This window comes from Prosopis cineraria, unplaced genomic scaffold (genome assembly GCF_029017545.1).
Source record: "Prosopis cineraria cultivar Desert tree isolate PC_DT_omini unplaced genomic scaffold, ASM2901754v1 PC13, whole genome shotgun sequence".
Taxonomy (NCBI): domain Eukaryota; kingdom Viridiplantae; phylum Streptophyta; class Magnoliopsida; order Fabales; family Fabaceae; genus Prosopis; species Prosopis cineraria.
In genome coordinates this window covers 3,711,366-3,721,516 of record NW_026555344.1, presented here as the reverse complement: position 1 = coordinate 3,721,516, position 10,151 = coordinate 3,711,366, and the positions used below count along the sequence as shown (strand labels likewise).

At 35.4% G+C, this 10,151-nt stretch overlaps 1 protein-coding gene across 1 annotated transcript in view; it reads left to right on the top strand.

The window, feature by feature from the left end:
* The first annotated feature begins 758 nt into the window (after window positions 1–758).
* LOC129290926 (uncharacterized) overlaps window positions 759–10,151 on the top strand; it is a 52,132-nt gene continuing 42,739 nt past the window's right edge. Inside the window, 15 exon segments of the mRNA XM_054927990.1 lie at window positions 759–947; window positions 1,309–1,448; window positions 1,986–2,063; window positions 2,232–2,344; window positions 2,592–2,685; window positions 3,675–3,718; window positions 4,011–4,079; window positions 4,222–4,286; window positions 4,785–4,992; window positions 6,485–6,553; window positions 6,649–6,728; window positions 7,033–7,182; window positions 8,635–8,698; window positions 8,957–9,058; window positions 9,213–9,410. Of these exon segments, the coding sequence (XP_054783965.1) occupies window positions 1,352–1,448; window positions 1,986–2,063; window positions 2,232–2,344; window positions 2,592–2,685; window positions 3,675–3,718; window positions 4,011–4,079; window positions 4,222–4,286; window positions 4,785–4,992; window positions 6,485–6,553; window positions 6,649–6,728; window positions 7,033–7,182; window positions 8,635–8,698; window positions 8,957–9,058; window positions 9,213–9,410 (1,431 nt within the window). The 5' untranslated portion in view covers window positions 759–947; window positions 1,309–1,351.

The following is a 10,151-nucleotide window of genomic DNA, read 5'->3' as shown; positions in this document are numbered from 1 at the left end:
GTACTTAATGAAATAGTTAGAATTTTAAATCTCAATTTGAATGCATGTCCCAATTTGGTTGGAAAGTCTCTACTTTTAATAGTTGAGAATATGGGCTAATTTGTCAATTATGAGTTGGCCGGTTGTGGGTTGAACCAACTTGCCTTCTAATAGGTTGGGAAAATTTCACAGTACATGTTTTTTTGGTTAGAACTTTCATTGTTTTATTTGTTTAGAGTTAGGTAGTCTTATAGTAATTTTTTTCATTCCACACGCCTATTGTTTAAAACTTAATTGGCTTCTTTATATATATATATATATATATGAAAAAAAAAACTTAAATGGTTTGACATGAATCCTCCCATGTATATGTATGCTTGTTTTTTTTCCCCACAATTTTTATATTTCACATGAATCCAACAAGAGGACACTTATACACAACTTAAAAAAAAGTGTACTTATTTTTTTACCAAACATGTTTGTGCCATTTGCAATTTATATTTATAATTTACAAATACCACAGCCTACTATTTATATATATATATATATATATATTTGATCGATAATTGATATTATTGGTGATTCACAGGACTTTTTTGAATAAATAATAAAACATGTCATGGCTGGCGGTTGCTTGCTTGCTTTGACTTCTAGGCTCCTTCTTTCTTTTCCATTTTCGCCATCTCTATTGGGTCAAAAATCAAAACCCAATAAATCTTAAAGCATGAAAGTACAGTAAAAATATGGCGGGTTCTCCGCAAACCGGGCTGGTTGAAACCAATTTGCAATTTGATCAATAAAGGGGTTAAGTGAATTGGCATTTCTTGCGCAAACAACTCTGCACGCCTTCCTTACGACCGGGAAAAAAAAAAAAAAAGTCTGTGACGCCTTCTGGCATTTGCAGCGTAGTTGTAGTTGCAGCGCGCAGAGTCGCAAGACAGGGAGAAGCCAGCCATCCAAATGTCGAGGTATGTCTTGTACACGCTACAGTCTTGTCTGTTCCCTTCTCCGTTGTAGTATGACCACTGGCTGAACGGCATGAAACCTTCCGGGTGATTGGGGAGGCACGAATTGGACAACCCCAGTGTCCTATGAATCCTCGAGCACTCAGTGGGAGATGTTAAAGCGTAATTTTTTACCCTATTACGGGTATCTGTGCCTTCGCTGAATATTGTTGGGTTTAGTTACTGTAAATTTTGCAGGGGAAATGAAGACTCTTTGACTTGTGTTTTATTCATTGGAGAGAGAGACTGGTTTTTTTATATATATTTGTATGTTATAGTGTTTAGTTACCTTAATTTTTGCTGACATGGCTACGGTTTATTTCAGTCATACTAAGAAGTTCTGATGTTGTGAAGACAATAGTCCAGTAATGTTTGAAGGATTGGTTCGTCAGGTGCTGCTCGGTTACCTAGGCCGATATGTCAAAGATATCCAGAAAGAGCAGCTTAAGATCACACTTTGGAATGGTACGTTAGATTTTGTAGTGCTCCTTTGGTTGTTATTTTCTTTTCCTTGAGCTGTTAATAATCTTCTTGAAGCTGATTTGTCGTATAACTAAGCACCGAATCTTTATTGATGTCTGAGTGTGAAGTTGCACCCATATGAGAACGCACTATTTGGATGCACTGAGCTGGCAATTATTGGTGTTGGGGATAATTTTGTTGCAGTGGTACTCCCTTACGACTTTGATAGTTTTAAACACGACTGTGGTTTTTGGCACGTTCACAGATATTCGTTTGATGCTCAGTTCACTTTTTGATTTCTTAAGAGGTCCGCAGTTTCTTCTGTACCCAGCAGACTCGTGTTTCCTAGCGCGTGGGAGGGTTTAATTCCACATTTAATCTATAGAGTTTGCCATATTCTGTGTCTTTCAGCTTCTAAACATATGGTCCAGTAATCTTAAGCATGATGGCTTCTTCCTCTGTGTGTGTGTGTGAATATTAGCACTTTTAATGGAGGGTGGTTTGAACTGATGCTGGAGTTAATTATGTATTGTCACAAAGAGGAAGTATTACTGGAGAACGTGGAGCTGATACTAGAAGCGTTTGATTATCTCCAACTGCCATTTGCTCTGAAGCAAGGTACTGCGACTGTGTCCTTAAACGTGTGACTAAAGTAAATTCTTCCATTCTCAATAATACTGGATCATTCTTTTCTAATGAATGGTTCTCCAATAGATGCATGCTGGCAGCCTGTGCATGGGAGCTCGTATTTTCTCTTTTCTAATAAAAATTGAAAATTATTTCTAGGTCGAGTTGGGAGGTTAAGCATAAAAATTCCATGGAAAAAGCTTGGTTGGGATCCCATTATAATAGTTTTAGAGGATGTCTTCATTTCTGCATCCCAACGAGGTGATCAAGAGGTACTTCTTGGATCTACTGCTACCTGAGTCTCTAACCTTGATTCTCCTGGATTTATGTTCTATTTTCTCCACATGCTTTTCCTCATCTGGGATTTTTTCTTGTATGATTCTCGTGTTAAAAACTTTTAACCTTTTGAGAGAATTTAAAAAGAAAGCCCACTTACTCAGGCATACCATTTGAGACAGCTCTTTTTATCAAGTACATTGCTATACTTTTTATTTGCAATTTGAGTTTCCTCTGTTTTAGTGGAATGAGTATGCTGTTGAAAAGAGAGAGTTTGCGGCAAAAAAGGCCAAACTTGCAGCGGCTGAGTTGGGAAAACTGTCCAGGCGTGTATGCAGTAAGTCAATTTTTTTTTTCTTGTCTCGATAGGAAGAGAAAATTTATTAAGGAATAATGAAATTAGAAAATAAGAGAAGACATCCTGCAGAAGAAACATGAGAGTCATTGAACAAAGTACTATTTTGAAATGCTGAAAAGCAGCTGATTCTGTACCTCTGAGTAAGTTTGAAGGGCTCACTGGCAAGTTGGGTATGGTCAATATCTATTTCCAGCTTGAAGGGGAGCATTGGAAATGGGCTTAGCTCTTATAAGCCCATCACCCCATTAACCTAGTTTCTTCTTTATTTTTATTATCTTTGATGTATCTTTTAGATTTATTTTGATATCTCATCATATCTTGTCTATTATGATTTTAGGAGGAAATTAGGTTATTGTCTTTTTCGAGAATTAATCCTCCCAAGGCTATATGTATTGGCATTTTCTATCAATGAAAATAAGATTTTGCACTGGAACTCAAACGCTTTTAGTTTCCATAGTCTTTTGTATTATTATGCACCTAGATGTATTACGGAGTTGTGCTCATAACTAGAAGCAATATATTAAGTTTTACTTCTGTTCTTTAATTGGTCATTTTGCAATTTGTTCTGGAAGCAATTGTCAGGGCCTTAAGTCCTAAAACCCTCTTACAAGACATAGTCTTAGTAATGCTATTCCTCAACTTTTGTTTTGTATAGAAAAAGTATGATATTTCATTGGCTAACGTAGGCTTTTCTCTGACTGAATTGTTTTTAGCTTGAAACTTCAAAAAGTTTGAAACTGTATTTCAAATATGTCACCTTTTGTTGATGAGTAAACAGACATTTAAAGGGATACAGTATTATACAAATTATACAGAATAAGAGAAACATAGAGCAAAAGAGCCTTAAAATTGCAATAACGCTGTCAATTCACCCAGAATATTTAAAATGGATACTCCTTTAAAACAATAGGGGATTAATTAAAGGTCTTTTCAATGATTCTGAGGGAATGGTGGTTCCACAATTGCAGGTAGTCATGCTGGTCAATCATTTATTTCTTACATCACTGCAAAGGTATGATTTCCTTGTCCTTATATCAATGTCATCGCTGCTGAGGATGATACTTTTTGGTCTCAATCTAATTTTGTTCCTCATTAATAGTAAAAATGAACTTGTTTAGCTTTGGATAAGATTGTTGTTTTGTTTTGCTTGTGATATACAGTAAATATGGGTTCTTTATACACCCGAAGACAATCACTATATTACAAACTTAGTTTACTTTCCTTCATCCATCATTTGTTTGTGCCTTATCTTGTTCTGCAAATTATAATACAGCATTATGTGTACTATTTTATTTTTCTTCTAGATCCTTGACAGCATCCAAGTGGCCATAAGAAACTTCCATGTTTTACATAGTGATATGCAGAATGATCAAGTAAGTTTATCTTTTCTGTCATCATTTTTTTCCTTCAACTTACCTTGGGTTCTCTATGATGCATTAAAATCTACTATTACTAAGGATTTTCATGTCAAGAATTTATCCTGAATGTTTGCCTACCCTTACTACAATCTTACAGGGCAATATTTTGATGGGTTTAAAGTTTTCCAGTTTGACCATAACGAAGCAACACCTCCTCACTGGGTAGTGTTCTCGCTTACATCTTGGTTGTAATTGTAATTGAATATCAACTTGTATTTTAGAAGAATCTTAGAGAGGATGATGGTTGCTGGTGGTAGTATTATCTTTGCTGAAGTTACTTAGACAACCTGAAAATATGCTAGTTTTTTTCTGCATTGATAAGAGAATATTGTATATTTTGCAAAAGAAGTTGGCTGGTAGGCTGAAAATAAATAGAGAAGATAGAGCCAAACAGACACTTAGGTAGGTCAAAGCTCTATTATGAAGCACTTCATCTCCTTTGGAGTTTGAAATGCAAATATTTTTAATGTATTTTGTTAGAATGGTTCTTTTCCTAGTTCAAGTTTTATCTCTACCATGTGAAAGAATATGAATGAATGAATGAATGTAGACTATAACCGTGGTTTGACTAAAATTTGTTTGAACGTAGAGCACAATATGTCTGAGATGTTCGTGCATGTGTCAGCTGTAATTTGATTTGGTCATTCTTCAACCTTGCAGGTTGTCAAGTGGAAGGGGCAGAGTTGGCCAAGTGAATAAAACTATAGAAATCAGAGGACTAGAGTTTTATTCCAGTATATTTCATGAGACAGTGGACTTGGTGGCTTTGGGCAATGTGGGGAATTCCATGTCACAAAGCAATATTAGATCTGAAGGCCAAAGTTACAAGTCCATATTGGCACCGTGTGATGTAACCTTCATGTTTTCGGTATAAACATCTTTATTGAAAATCATGTTTTCCATATCAGTCATTATATCTTTTGTCCTCGGTCTTACTTGTAACTTCTATATCTTGTAGACTAGACTGGTCTGTAGTTGTATCTTGCAAACATTCTTATTCTTAGGCACTGTTCTGGATTCTTTTCACACATTTCTGGGCTGGTTGCAGTACTGTGAGTTGACATGGTTAGATTCAAAGCTGTTTGGGTAGGTTCAGTGGTAGTGATTAGATGTGCCGGTTTACAAGTGCATGAGAGCTGTTAGTCATTCTGCTTTCCCGAGAAATATCCGTTCATTGTCCATACTCTCCCCTTGGATGGGTATTTTGGGATGTACCTCTGGTTCTCGTAAATTATTGCCTTCATTGTGACAAAAAAAAAAAAAAAAATCTCAGGGCAGATGAGTAGCAACAATACCCATTGAATCAGGGAACACCCAAGAAAATAACACTTCATTGCACCAAGATCTAATTTTCCCCTATTATCAATGTGAGCAAAGGGTCTACCAAAACCTTTCAGGAATGGTGGTCATTAAAGGATTTAGAAGGTCTTAAGTAGTTTTGTAATGGGATCATGGAATTTGAGTACGTGGCAGTAAGTCTGGCTTCTTCCTGGCAGTGGTTAGGGGCATTGTGTTAGGTGGCTGAATGGATTAGATAGGAAGCCGAGGCAGTTATGAACGTTAATAAGCCAACAGCTATGTAAGGTGTGAGGCTTGTAAATGAAGAGGGTATGACAATTAAGGTATATTGAAATTGTGAATGAAGAAAATGGAGTAATTGTGCTTTACCATACAGAACCGCATGAGTGGATAATTCAAGTATTTTAATCAATTCTCTTGGACAGTCAATTATAATGACAAGCATGTCCCAAATTCCTTGGAAAGTGATCTAAATTATATATTTAATTCATTGATGGTATTTGAATATAGTTGTTTTGGGCTAGTTTCTACCTACTCATGTACTTTGGGGAAGGCTTACTTTGATGACTTTCTTGTGGATTGATGTGAATTGTTTTTCAGGGGTGTGTCCATTTTTTATTTTCAAAGGAATTGGAAGCTCTTTTGTTCTAAAAAGTCTTTCCTCTTACTTTCTTTTGAGTTAGGCGGATGTTCTGTCCTCTGTTTTTTACAATGTTATCTCTTCTCAATAAACTTTTTTTTTTTAAAACCAAAATTTATTACTAAAAGCATTGGCTCATTGGAGGTAATTTTTTTTTTTGCTTTTCTCGCTTCAGGATTTTTTGTCCTTTTGCGCTGTTCAATTTTCATTTACTTACAATCTTCTTTATTTTTTCCCTTTTGTGAAAAAAGAAATGGAAATTTGTAGACCTTTTAGCTGTATAGGTTCATTCGGTTGCCCTTACTGTTTTAGCTTTACTAATTTTGAGTATGAGTTATCATTTTACTGGATAAATACCTGATAACTAATTGCAATTGAAACTGATAGTTTTTTCATCTTAATTGATTTTTTCCCCCTCTAGGCTAACAGATCTGAAAAGCTTGATGACAGTGCTCCTCAGTATTCTGTTACTGCTGAATTGACTGGTTTGGTTTGTACACTTTCTGATGGCATTTGTCAATTCTGATTGTGTGCTTTGCTCTCCTACATTGATTTATATCCTGATAATATATTTATACTTATCAGGTTGTCTCTTTGGATGAGGCTCAGCTGCAACAGATGTTTCTTGTGTGGGATTATGTATGCACTTGTCGATTAAGAGAAAGGTATGTCTAGTGCTGTAACTGTTGCATTGTGACTGATGTCTTTATATGCACACTACTATCGAATAGATAGCAGTCTGATAAGTTATAAATTGCATTTTACTACAAGGAAATGGGTACATCTGCCTTAACAAGCGGAGTAATGTAAACTGATGTTTCCATATCTTGTTTGTGTGGGAATATGTTATATTATTTTTGATCATGATAAGCACAGTAATTTCTATTATTATTGTATCTTGACTTATCTAATATTTTGTTCTCTTCTAATGCAATTTTTCCCATAAAACGTACTTTATATTACATGTAGGTATGGTAGTTATCGGCCATGGCACAGCCCTTTGTCAAAGAAACTTCAGGGCTGGCCATTATTATGGTGGCGCTATGCACAGGAATCTGTCCTCTCAGATGTTCGCAAGAAATTAAAGAAAACTTCATGGAGATACCTTGGGGAGCGATTGTAAGTCCTTGGAAAGTTCATTCTTTTTATAAATGATGTATGATGCTGAAAATTGAGGTTTTGGTCTTTCCATAAATTTCAATCCGAGTTACACATGAACAATTTATGATGCTGCCGCATTATTTTCTAGACTGAATTGCTTCTGAAAATCAAGATATATCCAAACTTTGACATGATTCACAGGTCCCACACTCAACTGCGACCCAAGACTTTGACATTACACCGCTTGTCATTGTCTTCTGTTGACTAAAATCTTCTTGAATTTTAATGACCTAGCTTCATTGGGCAGCACCACCTACCTTTTGTGAGCTGCTGTTTTTGTGCTCATCATCGGTTCAATGAGATGGCTCCCGTGGTCTTCATTCTATTTGTCTCGAGTTTCCTTTGGTTTCTCTTAGTTCATAGTTCATACAATGTTGAGAGGAGTGATTGAAATGCTTGATTGTATTTATCTCAGCAAGGCAATTTAGACACTGAGTATGAGGCTTCATCATAATGACTCATTAATGACCTAATCACTGTGATTATGCTTACACCATAATCAAGTGACATATGATTACAATACCTACTATAATTGAAGGAATTTTCTCTAGTGTAACAGTCTTCAATACTTGGGTTGATCACCATGTCACGCAACAACACAACTTTTGTGATGAAGTCTTAAATATCCAACTTTTTAAATCTCAACTCCTTGTCTTTTCTTAGTTTGTACACGAGCTTTGATTGAAACTTCCTTGACAAGAAAACCAAAAACTAACTGTAGGTTTAGTCTACCATTTTTACCTCATCAGAACTCTATATCAGCAACACTGAATGAGATAACGATATCTTATTAAATTTTCAGTCCTGTCTTGTGCCCTGGAACAGCCTCCTTCCTACGCACTGTTAACTTAGATCGCAAATACTAACAATCTCCCTTTCTAACAAAATCTTACCTGCTTTATCCTTAGGTTGTTTAAAAGTGTACAAATCCTTTCCCAGGAATTTCAATTAACCTCTGAAAGGTAGTACATATGGCACACGATCAAGCTCATTAGTCTTTAACACTTGATTTAACCTAACTGTCAAACTCACTATTGCAGCATGTGGTGCCCCGCACCATAGCCATTGTAATTCTGAAATGCCAACCTTTGTAGCTCCAATAGCTTTTCTCTTGATGGTGTTGATGATTTTAGGCCACAAATTTGTTAGTGGGTTTTAAAAAATCCAACTTTCTTTAGAAGATACTTTTGGTATTCAAGGTAGGTAATAGTTTAGCTCTAATACCCTGGGGAAATTAAAGATTAAAGCATGTTTGTTGTTGGAAGGAAATTAAAAGCTAAAATAAGATGCACCCTTGCTGTAGTGAATGTAAAACCTTTACTAAATATGACCTCTTTTGTGCCTTGTGAAGTCTTATTTTACATTCATGAACCTTCTATTGTTTAATAGTATTCTTGTTTCATAATATAGAAATTACCGTCGGAGGTACATTGACTTGTACAAGACCAAGTTGGATTTTCTTCAACAAGAACAGGTGATTGTTCAACAGACATATGCATTTATGCATTTCTATCTATGTATCATAAAATTCTCTCGAGTTGTTGTTTCATTAAGGATCTTTTAGGGTTTGTGTGTTTTGGATTGTAATTTCATATAATCTTGTTTATTATTTGAAACGTGATTCTATAAGAAATTTGATTGTGCTGATGTTTTATTTTTATTATTGAGAGTGATAATTTCTTCTTATTTTTTTAATTACAAAGGTTGTATTTTTTAAATTTGTTTTTACTAGCCAGTTGATGATGGGGTTCTTCAAGAGCTGGAGCAAATGGAGAAAGAATCAGATGTAGATGACATTTTGAATTATCGGGCTGGTGCAGAATATGAGATGCAGGTACTTGGTTAATGATCATCTTATGGGACATTTTATCAGCATATATGCTCTTCATTTGACTGGCTTATGTGGGTAAATTTTACTCTATTACAGTGCTGCTTTTGAGCATGGTAAACTCTGGTTCTTAAAGTTTGTCATGCATGTTTGCTCACAGGAATTCTTTTCAAGGCGTTCTAAACCTGACGTAGGCGCAAGTGGCATTGATATTCCTGCAGAAAAGTCATCCAATGATGAACGCAACTCGGGCAGATCACAGGGGTGGTTGAACTGGCTATCCCGTGGTATGCTTGGTGCTGGAGGAACTGATGATTCCAGTCAGTTTTCTGGGATTGTTTCTGATGATGTTATTAAGGTATTGGTGCCCATTTATGAAGTAAAGTACATATTTATGTCCTTTGAGGTTTGGTATATTTACAATACTTATTTTATGAGGAAATTCCTTTCTATTCTATTTCTGTGGGAAAACTGCTGCCCCCTCTCCTTTTCTATGACTCCTGGAGGCACATTGTACCATTCATATTTTTTTATTGAATACAAAGCAATGATTTTAAGCTTGATGAAATGATGATGGAATAATCAGATAATATAGAAAGTATAACTTAAAACTGGAGAGAAAATAGATGGTCGAATATGTAAAGGCATATGTACTCTTACTGTTGTTTTATTTGCAAAGAATAAAAATTGGAACAATAGGTAGTGCAATGCAATACAAAAATTTTACAACGAATCTAGATGCTAGTATGTAGATTAAGAATTCAGATTTTGTTATGTACATTATTGTAAAGCTTGGGCATGTAAATCATGTGCAGAAAACTTGTCTATATATAGTTGATTCAATGACCCTTGAGAGGCTTAATTAATATGTCTTCGAGTTAGTCATTAGAATTGAGAAACTTGGCAGCAATACTCCCAAATTGAATCATCTCTCTTATAAAGTGATAATTGACTTCGATTTTTTTGGTCCTCGTTGAATTCTGGGATTGGTAGAAATTTTCATTGTTGCTTGATTATTATAAACCAATTTCATTCGATTTATGCTTCCAACTTTTGATTCTTAAAGCTCCTTTGATGCATTTAAGGATGGGAATTATGA